General features: G+C 43.1%; 1 protein-coding gene, 1 non-coding gene and 1 pseudogene across 2 annotated transcripts; 1 reads left to right on the top strand and 2 right to left on the bottom strand.

The window, feature by feature from the left end:
• Positions 1–397: 397 nt before the first annotated feature.
• STMP1 (short transmembrane mitochondrial protein 1) lies at positions 398–12,370 on the bottom strand. Its single transcript, XM_003951155.6, has 3 exons — positions 12,235–12,370; positions 2,040–2,093; positions 398–755 (listed from the first exon to the last, which is right to left on the bottom strand). The coding sequence occupies exons 1-3, from the start codon at positions 12,247–12,249 to the stop codon at positions 681–683; spliced, it is 144 nt and encodes a 47-aa protein (XP_003951204.1). The 5' UTR covers positions 12,250–12,370; the 3' UTR covers positions 398–680.
• Positions 9,134–9,235, top strand: LOC112209870 (U6 spliceosomal RNA). The gene has a single exon (XR_002944866.1). It is a non-coding gene; the product is annotated as a U6 spliceosomal RNA (small nuclear RNA).
• Positions 12,371–14,138: 1,768 nt separating the features above from the next.
• Positions 14,139–14,918, bottom strand: LOC134810574 (large ribosomal subunit protein eL15-like; annotated as a pseudogene).

Here is a 14,918-nt window from a genome sequence, read left to right as displayed (position 1 = left end):
ATACATCATTAAGGAAAAACATGCACACTAAATAGACTATGAACTCTACTGGGACAAAGACCATTATTTTGTGTATTTTTTCATTCCCCAATTCCTGACAGGATTCTCAGAATCGTTTCTTCATGAATAGCAAATTGACTTATTGGTTAAATTAGCAACTACAGAGCTGCCTAACAACAGTACAAAATAAATGAATAATTCACCAGAAACTAGCTCTAGATATTAATTTTAATTACTTTGCAGCAACATAATTTAGTACCAAATGTTTAACAAGTACCCATTATAATTACTAAACTGTGAAGTCACTATTATTTGTATCTGACCAGCTATACAAAACTCATCAATTTTTCTTTTGAAAAAAGGTAGTAAAAATCGCAAACAATAAAGAAGACACTACTCATTAAAAGTCATGTTTACTAATCTAGCACCATAATTCCAGTCTTAGAACCTCCCATGCAGTTGGAAAGGGATTATGGGAAGAGGTGAGTATGTTGGAAATGTCGGGTAGTTCTCAAATTGGGGCCCCATTTTGCTTGCTTTAAAGCAAAAAACACAGGGTCTAGCAAAGAAGAGAAGTGCTGAGGCTGGAGATGAAAACAAAAGCTTTTGGTTCAGATAGTAAACGAGGCCCTCAAGAGCAGTAGAATCAGTGTATCCTGAGGGCAGTGCTGGAGGCAGTCTCATGCACTAGGGGGTTTCTTCTTGGCATCCAAGTCCTTTTTAATTTCTTCAAGTTTTTTAGCCAGGTTTGGTATCTTTGAAGAGAAAAAAGATTATTATAATTTTGCATCTACCTAATCAATATTCTTGTACTTCTCTTCCTCCAAAGAGAAATGGTTTTACAAGCTTTTATCTTCCTCCAAAAGAGATCTGCTAAATAGTGGTTATTTCTTTTTGCTTTCTTTTTTAAGATAGGGTTTCACTCTGTCACTCAGGCTGGAGGGCAATGGTGCAAACACAGCTCACTGCAGCCTTGACCTCCAGAGCTCAAGTGATCCTTCCCGCCACAGTCCCGCAATTAGTTGGGACCACGGACATGCCACCACCCCTGGCTAATTTTTGTATTTTTTGTAAAGATGGGCTTTCGTCACACTGCCCAGGCTGGTCTCGAACTCCTGAGCTCGAGCAATCTGCCCACCTCGGCCTCCCAAAGTGCTAGGATTACAGGCGTGAGCCACTGCACCCGGCCAATAGTGGTATTTCTTAGCCTTGTAACTGCATGTGAAAGATATCAGAAGTTGTCAGATAAGTATGCTCCTTCTCTGAAACCCACTTCTACTTTTGTATACCCACTTCCGCTCGATCTGGTGCCAAGTAAAGGTTGTACATATAAACAATAAATGTGACATAATGTAGCCTTTGCCTAGGAAACTGTATGACTCAAACGAAGGTTGACAAAGGAATTCCCTTTGTCATATGAAAAGCTTTATAACAAATCAAGTTAGTATCATGTTTCCCTTGCTTGTCTTTTTCAAACTCCTGTCCAGAATCCCCATTCATAGGCTGCTGCACCACCTGGTTTTCAACATCACCACCTATAAAGTGAGGTTAATACAACTTCACAAAACTCTGTCCCCAAATGTGCTACACTTAGAATTTTGGAGATGGAATACAGATCTATATTTTTCAGTCCCCCTACCCAGATGCATCTCCAAAATTCTAAGTCATCTCTACTACTGGATAGTGGGGCTGAAAATATTATCCAATTAATTTTTAAATTCTCACTTATCACATGATTTCCCAAAGAATTTTAAGAGCCCAACTTAATATTACTCTCGGCTAACAAGCCACAGCTGAGGATGATCATGAGCCCAGCTAAACTGAAGGGATTTTGCCCTCTTGTGGTGACATGGAGGACAGCTGTTTCATGAGTTGGATTACTTTTTCAAACAATGGCAAACCATTCTACAATATTCAGGAGTTTTGCCTCAGCCATATGGACTACATTTATGCTGGAAGTCACACCTTACCTCAAACAAAGAAAAGTCACTCTAAAACAGTTACATGGAATCAAAGAAGTCATGGATATGGCCACTTACATCATAGTTCTGAGCCAGATACATTCCAACCACGTTGCCCAGTGTAAATCCAAGCTGAAAAAATAGAACAGTAAGAGTTATAGTGCATGCCGAGTCCTGTGCCAGTCTGATTCCAAACTAAAATACATAGACAATATCTTCCTAAGAAGCTTAGGACAGTTAGAAGACCTTGATGTCCAGTCTAGGGCTGTGTACAACATGAGAGTCACATTTTTCTTCTATAAACACAGAGATGCCCTCTCCAGAGGCTAAACAGCATACAAAAGAATAAATGGTGACACCAACCAAAGAAAAAAATAAAACAACAAAAAAGAATAAATGGTAACACTGTATAAAGCTACCCTAAATTCTCTTATCCCCTCACAACCCACATAAATACTTGACTACAAGTTCTGGAAACTCAAGCCAAAGTTCAGATTTTTCTTGTTGCATGCTGCAATTTTTTTGTCTTTTTTTGGTTATGGATATTGTTATTCCTTTTTAAATCAAATAAAAATTATTCAGTTTTTAAAGTATTCAGTCAAGGCCGGGCACAGAGGCTCACGCCTATATCCCAGCACTTTGGGAGGCCAAAGTGGTAGATCACTTGAGGTCAGGAGTTTGAGACCAGCCTGGCCAACATGGTGAAACCTCGTCTCTACTAAAAATTAAAAAATTAGCCAGGCGTGGTGGCTCACATCTGTAATCCCAGCTATTTGGGAGGCTGAGGCAGGAGAATCACTTGAAACCGGGAGGCAGAGGTTACAGTGAGCTGAGATTGTGCCACTGCACTCCAGCCTGGGAGACAGAGCAAGACTCTGTCTCAAAATAAATAAATAAATATTCAGTCAAATCATAGGATCTCAGAGAATGAAGGGACTCTTCACAGTTTACAATCTCTTCATAGTTCAAAAGAGGAACTTGAGGCCCAGGATGGGAAGGGACTTCTCCAAGGACATTCACAACAAGGAGGACAGGACAATCTACATTAGCTTCACACTCAAAAACTAAAATATGTGATGACAGAAAAGAAGAGAAAACTCTGACACACCACTGAGAGCACATACGGCTTAGCACTCTGCCACAGGTACAGTCTAACAGGCAGGACATTTAAGGCCGGTGGGAAACACAGTGACAAGAGACGGGTGCAATTTTTAGAAAACTTTAAATATTTATCTCATTTGGTGACTATTTTCCTAAACAAAAACTGGTTCATGAAAATTTAGATATATCCAAAAGGGCCAAGGCTCCTCAGCTTTGAGTTTTAATGATAATAATTCCCTGTTTTCCTCTGGTAACTAAGAGGCTCCATCTGGAGCTTAATTTCTCATTTTATAAATTCAAACTAGCATCAATTTTTTTCATCATTTTCTTTAATCATTGTTGCTTTTATTCAATCAATACACAGCAGAGAGGTTTAAAAAAATAAAATGTGGCACTTAACACCATCAATCACATGGCATGACTGAACCTTCTCTTCAAGTTGGAGATGCACACAGGGGAACAGAATGCAGCTGGGTCCTTAATACACCTTAAACTTACTAAGCTTGAAACACCAAAAGTATAATTTAAATTGGTTTGTTGTTAGCAATAAAAATCATAGAAGAGTCTATCTAATCTCTAATCATAGACCGTTCTGATCATTTGATTAATCAGATATGGCCTGCAAAATCCTACTTTTACCAATGTTGCACCTTGAAGGAGAATGATTTTTTTCTCCTATGGGTTGAAACCAGGTAGGAAATGGTTTTCCAAATCCAGAAGGAGTATTAAATTTGCTTAAAAGAAGAGAAAACAAATCAAATGAAAGTATTAGCTCCAACACCAAAAAGAAAAAACATGGGATTTAAAAACTTTCAAAAAAAATAATCGAGTTCTGGTTCCACCACTATCAAGCGGTGTGCCTAAAGCAAGACACTTAACCTCTCTGGAGCTTTGCTGATTTGAGCTTCCTGATTTATAAAACATTATACTCACAATGTAATGTCCAGCTCCAACATGCTAAGATTCCTAGTTCTTACCAAATGTGTCTCTAAATAAATGTGGCATGTCTAATGTGGCTTCATTTTGGCAACTTTGCCAGGTATCAGGGCACATGAAAAACTCATGATTATTTTAAAACACAACACAAAACAAAAACCATGAGCCTCTAAACAAGTCATATCAATTCCAGTTTCAGAATACTACCGGATCTACCAAAGGAGTATCATAAGATTAAATACACAAGAAAAATATCACTAAGAGAAATGTTGGGAAAAATGCATGAAGCCAGAAAAGCATATACAGTATGTCGTTCACAGGATGGTCAATAGGCAAGTTTAGACAAAAAAGTAAAACCTAAATCTGAAGAACAGTGACTCAGTCTGAGAGGTTAGACTGGAGTCAGATTATAGGAGGTCTTGGATGAGTCTGAAACCTCCTTGCAGGCCAAGAATGCCTAACTTCTTCCAGGCCAAGACCTGGAAACCTCATCAGTAGTTCTGTCAGCTGAATGCCATCACAATGCCCTGCTTCCCCCATATCACATGGTCACCCCTTAGTATTCCCTGTAGAGAAGACTGTGGCATAAGGAATGCAATGCTTTCTTCCCAAGCTCAACACTAAGTGCATTACTATCACACCCTCTCTGCAATAATTTTGAGACTTTAGGGGTATGAAAAAGTAGCTTCTTTTCACAGAAACATTGGGGACAATTAATGGTAAAACACTGGAAGTTTGAGAACAGAGGACTGAGATGAGGAAAGTAGTGTACAGGAAAAATAGATGGGAAGAAGATACTGGAGCTAAGAGCCCCAAAAGAGAAGTCTAGACTGGCACAGAGCAGTACACAACAGAAGAATCGCATTGTCAGCTCTATAAATAGAGAGTACACTAAGAATCAGTGAAGCTCCACAATCCATTATCCACAATTCTGAAACCCAACTCAATCCAAACTACATTTTATCATAACTCATTTGGTAGCAAAAGCATATCTGACCTGAACTAATAGGAGCCTATTTATAGTCATTATCACACTTTAGTGTGAATAATCATTTTTTGCTATAGAAATAGAAATCTTTAAATATAGGATCCTGCCTTAGACCTCCTCGCTGGAGAATATGTCTCACACCAAAAATTTTAATACATTTAGATTACAAAGTGCTATCCCAGATGCTGCTGGGGGTGTTAAGTACCGAGGTACATGATGCAGCTTATTACTTTTCTAAAATCTGAAAGAAATCTGATTTCCCAAATACATACGGCCCCTAAAGATTTTGATTAAGGGACTGCAGACCTTATACTAAAAATCAACCTCATATTTAGCCCCATGAAAGGATTAAAAATGATCTCTGCCCTTAGAGAACTTATATGATGAATAGGAAGAAATGCTAGGTAAAATAGTTATATAACAACAGAAGGCAGGACCCTGCACAGGATTTTCAATGTTAACAGATGCTCCAAACATCAGAACTAGGCCATGCATTAAGTGGCAAAATGAATGACACAGAAGTGATTCTTTTAAGAAATCATACTTGAAAAATATATACCTCAGGTTGATATTAAAGGCTCTAAATATGCTAAGTGTTCACATTTAAACTGGTGATATGGTTTGGCTGTGTTCCCACCCAAATCTCATCTTGAATTCCCACATGTTGTGGGAGGGACCAAGTGGGAGGTAACTGAATCATGAGGGCAGGTCTTTCCCATGCTGTTCTCGTGATAGTGAATACGTCTCATGAGATCTGATGGTTTTATAAAGAGGAGTTCCCCTGCACAAGCTCTCTGTCTGCTGCCATCCATGTAAGACATTACTTGCTCCTCCTTGCTTTCTGCCATGATTGAGGCCTCCCCAGCCATGTGGAACTGTAAGTCCATTAAACCCTTTTTCCCGTGTAAATTACCCAGTCTCGGGTATGTCTTTATCAGCAGTGTGAAAACGGACTAATACAACTGGTAAAGGAAATGCGAAGAAAACTGAATGTGGAAAATCAAGGCACGAGATGGGAATGGACATGTGATGACTGGCATAAAAGAAACAGGCCTGACTGGAAAAGAGAATTTGAGTTAAAGAATGGAGAGAATTAAGTATGGAAAGCTGGAAAGGTCTAGATGTTGGGCTTCAACAAGCAGGTAGGGCAGCCAGGTACAATGGCTATGCTTGTAATCCCAGTACTTTGGGAAGACAAGGTGAGAGGATGGCCTGAGCCCAAGAGTTTGAGACCAGCCTGGGCATCATGGTGAAACTACATCTCTACCAACAAAATGCAAAATTAGCCAGATGTGGTGGCATACATCTGTAGTCCCAGCTACTCTGGAGGCTGAGGTGGGAGGATCACTTGAGCCCAGGAAGTAGAGGTTACAGTGAGCTGAGATCATGCCACTGCACTCCAGCCTGGGCATCAGAGGCAGGGGAGTTTCCTTCACATGCAATCATGGTAGGGAGCCACTGACTACTCTGCCCTCAGCAACATGATGAAAGCACTGCCTGAGAAGCACTCTCCCGGTACCTATACTCAGAAAAGGCTGAGGAAACAAGGACTACTAGATGATGAAAAGATGTAGGAATTTAAAAATGTAATTTTTTTTTTAAGAAAACCAAGTACCCATTAGAGAAAAGCCGATTACTGTGGTGGCAAGGAAAGAAGACTGAATTGTTTCTATTGATCAATAAAGATCAATGGAATAGAGTGGAGAGCCCAGGAATACACCATAAAGGCTTATGGTCAAGTGATTTTCAACAAGAGTGCCAAGGAACTCAATATAGAAAGAATAGTCTTTCCAAAAAATGGTGCTGGGAATAATCTTTTGAAGAAATGGTGCTGGGACAATGGGATATCCACATGCAAAGAATAAAGGTGGACTCCTATCTCACACTATATACAAAAATTAACTCAAAATGGATTAAAGACCTAAATATAAGAGCTAAAACTATAAAACTCTTCGAAGAAATCATAGGCGTAAACCTTCATGAGTGGGGCTGGGCAAATAGTTTTCTTAGATATGACACCAAAAGTACAAGTAACCAAAAAAAAAAATTGGACTTCATCAAAATTAAAAATATCTGTGTTTCACATGAGTGGGGCTGGGCAAATAGTTTTCTTAGATATGACACCAAAAGTACAAGTAACCAAAAAAAAAAATTGGACCTCATCAAAATTAAAAATATCTGTGTTTCAGAGAACACCATCAAGAAACTCAAAAGACAACACACAGAATGAGATAAAATATTTTCAAATATATATCTGATAAGGGATGTGTATCCAGAATATATAAATAATTCTTACAACTGAGTGACACAAAAAAACTCAATTTAAAAATGGGCAAATTGGCCAGGCGCAGTGGTTCACACCTGTAATCCCACAGTTTGGGAGGCCAAGGTTGGGGGATCACCTGAGGTCAGGAGTTCAATACCAGCCTGGCCAACTTGGTGAAACCCCGCCTCTACTAAAAATACAAAAATTAGCCAGGCATGGTGGTGGACGCCTGTAGTCCCAGCTACTCGGGAGGCTGAAGCAGGAGAAATCACTTGAACCCAGGAAGCAGAGGTTGCAGTGAGCCGAGACTGCACCACTGCACTCCAGCCTGGGCGACAAAGCGAGACTCCGTCTCAAAAATAAATAAATAAATTAAAACAAAAATAAAAATGGACAAATGATGTGAAAGGATTTCTCCAAAGCTACAAACAGTCAACAAGCACATGAAAAGATGCTCAACATTAGTCACTGAGGAAATGCAAAGCAAAACCATAATGAGGAACTACATCACACCCACTAGAATTACTTTAACAAAAACAATAAGAGCTACACGAAATGTTGGCGAGGATGTGGAGAAATTGAAGCCGTCATACATTACTAGTGAGAATGTAAAACGGTGCAGCTACTCTGGAAAACAGTCCAAAAGTTCCTCAAAAAGTTGAGCATAAAGATACCACATGATGCAGCAATCCCACTTTAGGGTATATACTCAACAGAACTGAAATACATATCCACACAAAAGCCTGTATACAAATATTCCTAGCAGGATTACTCATCATAGCCAAAAGTGGAAACATCTTGAATGTCCATCAACTGGTGAAATAATTAACAAAATAGAAATAAACATAACAAACAAGGTGCAAGATAATTATTCAGAAGTTACTGAAAAGACATGAGACCTAAATAAATGAGGAAATGGATCATAATAGTGTAATAGTGTAAGGCCAGGCACAGTGGCTCACACCTGTAATCCCAGCACTTTGGGAGGCAGAGGCGGGCAGATCACATGAGGCCAGGAGTTTGAGACCAGCCTGGCCAACATGGCTGTTTCTACTAAAAATACAAAAATTAGCCAGGGATGGTGGCACACGTCTGTAATCCCAGCTACTTGGGAAGGTAAAGCACGAGAATCGCTCGAACCAAGGAGGCAGAGGTTGCAGTGAGCCGAGATTGCACCACAGCATTCCAGCCTGGGTGACAGAGTGAGACTCTGTCTCAAAAACAAAGCAAAACAAAGACATAATAGTGTAAAGGTTTCAGGAGCATAAGTCATCAGGAGGGCCTCATGGAAAAAGATCAAAGTGGGGCCTTGAAGAGTATTTAGGAAGGCAAAAAGGATAAAGGGGAAACCGGCCGGGTGCAGGGGCTCACGCCTGTAATCCCAGCACTTTGGGAGACCGAGGTGGGTAAATCACTTGAGGTCAGGAGTTTGAGACCAGGCTGGCCAACATGGTGAAACCCCATCTCTACTAAAAAATATAAAATTAGCCAGGTGTGGTGGCATAGGCCTGTAATCCCAGCTACTTCGGAGGCTGAGGCAGGAGAATCGCTTGAACCCGGAGGCTGAGGCAGGAGAATCGCTTGAACCCAGGAGGCGGAGGGTGCAGTGAGCCAAGATGGCACCAGTGCACTCCAGCCTGGGTGACAGAGTGAGATTCTGTCTCAAAAAAAAAAAAAGCAACAGATTACAATAACACGATAACAGCATCATAGGCAGTGTGCACAAAGCCCCCAGCAGTGCCATCATGTTAGCTTCCCGCCAAAAGCATCCTTAAAATAACTCTAGCTAAACCTTACGATTAAGGAAGCAGTAGCTTCCCTCAGGTAGTGTTGGTAACTATCTGCAAAGAGGTGTCTTTTACTGCAGTAAAAGAAAGGGGGGTGCTCACTTTGGCAGCACATACACTAAAACTGGAATGATACAGAGATCAGAATGGCCCCTGCGCAGACGACACACAAATTTCTGAAGCACTGCATTTAAAAAAAAAAAAAAAAGTCTAGGAGCAGTGGCTCAAGCCCATAATCCAACACTTTGAGAGACTGAGGTGGGAGGATTGCTTCAGCCCGGGAGTTCAAGACCAGCCTGGGCAATATAGTGAGACCCTATCTCCACTATTAAAAATAGTAATAATAAAGGGGAAAAACTGCAGTAAAAGAAAAGGGGAAAATCACAGGAACAAGGTCTCTTCAAGATAGAGACAAAGGGAGAATATTTTAATCTGAGGAGGAATATGAATAATGGAAGGAAGTTATCACCAACACAAGCAAGTGCAGTGGTTTTCAAACTGTCCACAAATCACAACTGTAGAAGAAACATCTTAGACGGTTCCAAAATGTGTAATGACAACGCACTGCTTAACTTGTGACTGTTTCATCACTTCTAAACCTTTCCTATCACCTACCCTTCTGAGAGAAGCTAATCCCCACTTGAGAAGAAACTCAATCAGGGTTCAAATGAACCCTGCAAAAGAAAAACTGAACACTATCTGAATCCTTGTTGAGTGCTCCTGTTTTTAAGTTCTTTAATGTGTTAACTCATTTTTAATCCTCACAACAAAACTGTGAGGTGGGTTTGCATTTTCAGATGTGGAAATGGGAGCAGAGAAAATTTCAATAGCCCACCCACGCTACCACAGCTTGAAAATGATGGGAGGCAGGGTTCAAACTGAGAAGTCTGACTCTGAAGTTTAATCTCTTAAACACTAGAACATCATGGTCATTTTTTTATAGATGAAATGACTGCACACAAAGAGAAATACTTGCTCAACTTTAGAGTCAGTGGCTCATTTGACAGAGGTGGAATCCATGTGAAAAGTAATGCTATCCACTTATTTAAAAAAAAAAAGCAATGAGGTGGAAGACCAGAGGGTGAGAGAACATCAGTGTTCAGTTACTTCTGAGCTAGGAATATAATTGACAGCTTTAGCATCTCTCCTTAAATACTGAGAATTCTGAATTCTCAAATCAGAATCTGACCAGGCACAGTGGTGGCTCATGCCTGTAATCCCAACACTATGGGAGGCCTAGGCAAGACCTGTCTCTACAAAAAAAAAATTTAAAAATTAGTCACGGGTGGTAGTGCGGGCCTGTAGTCCTAGCTACTACTAAAGAGGCTGAGGTGGGAAGACTGCTTGAGGCCAGGAGTTAAAGACTGCACTGAGCCATGATTGTGCCACTGGACTCTAGCCTAGGTGACAAAGAGAAACCTTGTCTCAAAAAAAAAAAAAAAAAAATTAACACACAGTAAAAGTTTATTGCAAAACCAAATAGACTCATTCTGCAAAACCACTTAGAAAGTTAACTGTAATTGAATCATGTCCTCTCAGTTTATCAATGAGCAACAGATATAGTAAGCAGCTCAATTACATCATTCTATACTCTGGAGCTAAGTGATACCGCTTTTAATCTAGTGTTTACTACAAGAAAATGACTGTCATTATTCTGAACTCCTAAACTAACATCTAGTTAGGACACTACAGAAACTCCTAGAGGCAAAGGAGCAGCCCTGTCTTAGCTGGGCAGATTAAGGACACTCTTTTGACTAATTGGATTTAAGAATCCATTACCATCTTTCAAAAGGACAAAAGGGGTGCATTTTGTGTTTTAATCTCTTTGATAAAGATACAGCATTTGGGGCCGGGCGCAGAGTCTCACGCCTGTAATCCCGGCACTTTGGGAGGCTGAGGCAGGCAGATCCCGAGGTCAGGAGATCGAGACCATCCCGGCCAACAGGGTGAAACCCAGTCTCTACTAAAAATACAAAAATTAACTGGGCCTGCTGGCGCGCGCCAGCTACTCGGGAGGCTGAGGCAGGAGAATCGCTTAAACCCAGGAAGCGGAGGCTGCAGTGAGCCGAGATCGCACTACTGCACTCCAGCCTGGCGACAGAGCGGGACTCCGTTAAAACAAACAACAAAAAAAGATACAGCATTTGAGCCGGGAGCGGTGGCTCACGCCTGTAATCCCAGCACTTTCGTAGGCTGAGGTGGGTTGATCACTTGAGGTCAGGAGTTCGAGACCAGCCTGGCCAACTTGGTGAAACCCGTCTCTACTAAAAATACAAAAATTAGCTGAGCATCCTGGTGCGCGCCTGTAATCCCAGCTACTCCGGAGGCCGAGGAGGGAGAATCGGTTGAACCCGGGAGGCGGAGGTTCCAGTGGGCCCAGATTGCGCCACTGCACTCCAGCCTGACGACACAGCGAGACTCCGTCTCAAAAAAAATAAAAAATAAAAAAAATTAGAGGTTGAAAGCATCAAGTTTTGAATGCACAATAGCTTGGCAGAAAAACTTTCACTTGAAAATTTGATGAGCAACTCCTGGAACCTTCACCGAGCAATTTTTGAAATATACCGAGTTTTGCCAGAAAACTCGTTTTTAACTCAAATAAGGAGCCAGGAGAAATAGTCTGCTTACTCATGCTTACACATTTTGGGAAAAATTACTTGTATACCAGTGTCTGACTCATTCCTCCAACTCTGAAAGGTCTGATGAGGACTTAGCCTCTCGGACTTCGTGAGGTGGCTAATTTACGGTTTATTCCTGGCCTTCCTACCTCCTCAGAAAAGCCAACTAGCAGGGCTCCACAGCAGGACCGGCCGGCGACCATGTAATGGAACAGGAGCGCAGAAAGAAAGGGGGGCGGACTACGAAAAGTCATCAAGGACCACACAAGCTTTAATACAAAGATTACACAATGAGCGCGGGAAGCGGCACACAATATGTAGCTCTGGAAACGCACACTCTCTGACACCTCAAAGTTTTAGGGACTTGGATGGCTGCAGAAAAATATTGGCAAAGGGATTTTCTGGGGAGGCAGGAAGAAAACGGCCGCCCTGCGAGGCGACGACCAGGCGCGGGGGACTAAGGGACCGCTGGACCCACGCCCAGGCCGGGTCGGCGGGGTCGGCAATCCTCAAGGGGGAAATGGGGTCCGAGGCACGCCCCAGGCAGCGGGCCCCGCTCTTCGGCAGCTCCACTCACCAGGAACTGGAGCATGATGTCGGTGGGGAGGGCGAGGAGGGCGCGAAGGACTGCAGCACCAGCTCCGCGGGTCGGTCCGAGCCTACCTCCCCATGCGCGGGGGGGCGGAACCCCTCGTCGACTTCCGGGTCACGCCACGCCCCGCCCCGCTCCTCCCACTCAGCCCGCGCCCGGAAACGACTCGCAGTGTCGCAGCGCCCAGGTTCCCCCTGGCGGAGCGCGTTGGCCTCACCGCCTGAACCGGCGGGGCAGCGAGCGCGCGACAGGACTTGCGAAGAGCAAGTCCCGAGCCTGGCTGGGCATCCTTGAGCATCCCGCCTCTGTAAACCTGGGCCGAGGCCCAGGAATCTATATTATTCTCAGCACGCGGACTATTCTGATACACAGCCCAGTTTAGGGCTCTCTAACCTAGAAGGACGGCATGAGCAGCGGGTCCCATCCCTAGGTTCGCAGCTGAATCGTGGGGGCTTTTGCAGCATCCTCTACTTGGGCCCAGCTGGACTTTGCGGGGAGGAAAGGAGGCTTGTAGCTCTCAAAGCTCCGCAGGTGTGCTGTGTAATCAGCGTTGTGTAATCAGGTGTTGTGTAATCAAGGTAGAGGCTGGGTGCTTAAGAAGCTCGGATGTTGGGCTTTGGAGTCTAGTGATACCGTATGGGGCCCATGCTGCCGTGTGCCGCACGCCAGTCACTGAGATGATGAGTTTTGTAGCAGAGAAAAGGTTTATTCACCAGGCAGCCAGCCGAGGAGACGGGAGAACAGATCTCAAATCTGCCTCCCCAAAGATGGGTTTTAGGGATATTTATGGGATAGAGGAGCAGGGTGGTCTGAGGTGTGGGGAAAGGCGGTTGAAGGTAAGGAAAAGTTTGGCAATGGGTTATCTGCGCGAGGTAGTCAAGCTTCATGGCTCTTCATAGGATACATGGTCACAAAATGACATCCTTAGCATGATCTGAGTGTGGAGGTTTTGGCCCTCTAATGTCAGAAGGACACCCATCGGGCTTTCATGCAGGCCCAGTTGAGAGGTTGGTGGTTTAAACTGTACAAGAACTGACCCCAACTTCCTGAAAAACAAGAAACCTTTATCAAGCAACCCAGATGTCAGAGATGTTATCCATAAGGAAGCTAGTGGGAGCTTAGATATATATTGTTTAGCTCTGTGACTTTAGCTATGTGGGTTTTTTAATCCACTAAAAGCGGGTGACTAAAAACAAGTGAGAGAAGTTGCATTTGGCAGGCCTCATCAGGTTGGCCCTCAGTTTCACTGGCTTAGCTGGGTTTCTTGCCTGGGATGGCCATAGGTCCTGTTGACAATTTGTATCATCGCCACAAAGAGTCTGTTCTGTCAGTCTTCCGGTCTGTGTATGTGTGTGTTTTTTTCTCTCTTTCTCTTTTAAAGAATTTATCTTAAGCCTATTATACCACACAGTATGTTTTAAACACTAACTCCCTAATAAGATATATAACTCCCTAATAAGATAAAGCAAAGACAAAAAAAGTTCATCTTATTAGAAACAAGATACACCATCCCTTATTGTCTTCAAACATTATTGCACTTTAATTTTCATAATTTGACAAAGCATTCATGAAACAATCTGCAGACTAGTTTTAACAGACAAATAACACCTGTAAGCAGACATGACTGTCCTAAATTGTTTATTAGGTACGAATTTTACAAACTTTTTTTTTTTTTTTGAGACGGAGTCTCGCTCTGTCACCCAGGCTGGAGTGCAGTGGCGCAGTCTCGGCTCACTGCAAGCTCCGCCTCCCGGGTTCACGTCATTCTCCTGCCTCAGCTTCCCGAGTAGCTGGGACTACAGGCGCCCGCCACCACGCCCGGCTAATTTTCTGTATTTTTAGTAGAGACGAGGTTTCAACGTGTTAGCCAGGATGGTCTCGATCTCCTGACCTTGTGATCCGCCCGCCTCGGCCTCCCAAAGTGCTGGGATTACAGGCGTAAGCCACCGCGCCTGGCCCAAACTTTACTTATATTAGTGGTAACGGTGGAGCTGGAGAGTATCACGCCTTCTCCAAGCTGCCCAGCAAGAACCATCAATAGTGTGGTGGAACTTATGGCACTTTCCAAGGCCACAGCTCCTTTGGCTGCAGATGTCAGCCCACACATCTCCCTCTGCTTGTGGACTGGTTTGGTGATCGACTGGGTGTCAGGATTTCTTCTGATAACTTCATAGAATGGATCAATGAGGACAACCTCAAAAAATCTGTATGTGGAATCTTCACCAACCCAGTAAGAATTCAGGACTCTTAGAGCCCCACAGTTGTGTCCAACTCGCTCCTCTGCAATGGACTGAAGGCTTCGAGCAAACTTCAGCTGGTTAACACCATGATGGACAGGCTTGCCATAAGTTGCACCCTTAGGAACTAGGCATTTTCGGCCACCATGGTGAACATGAATCCTATATATAATGTAACCTTGCTTGGCCTTGTAGCCCAGCTGGCGTGCTTTATCAGGCCAGGTGGGGCAGGGAGCCCCGTGGACAGCAGATAGCTGGCAGTACTGCCAGCAGCGGACCCTCAGAAGAAAGCGCATGACATCAGACTGCTTCTTCCTCCATTGCTCCTGGATGTACTTGTATGCATCCATTTTGGCTTACCTGATGGCTGCTGCCAGACAGAAAGGAAAGAGCCTTACTCCCCCTGGTCTGTGTTTTAACATTAATGCTGAT

The sequence above is a fragment of the Pan troglodytes genome, chromosome 6, assembly GCF_028858775.2.
Source record: "Pan troglodytes isolate AG18354 chromosome 6, NHGRI_mPanTro3-v2.0_pri, whole genome shotgun sequence".
Classification (NCBI taxonomy): Eukaryota; Metazoa; Chordata; class Mammalia; order Primates; family Hominidae; genus Pan; species Pan troglodytes.
Note: the sequence above shows the minus strand (reverse complement) of the source record. Positions and strands in the feature narration are given on the sequence as shown.

Bases quoted from the DNA above. Each gene is read 5' to 3' on its own strand.
- STMP1 (XM_003951155.6), bottom strand. The intron at 756-2,039 runs GTAAGTGGCCAT...TTCTCTTCAAAG, and splicing joins ATCTGGCTCAGAACTATGAT to ATACCAAACCTGGCTAAAAA.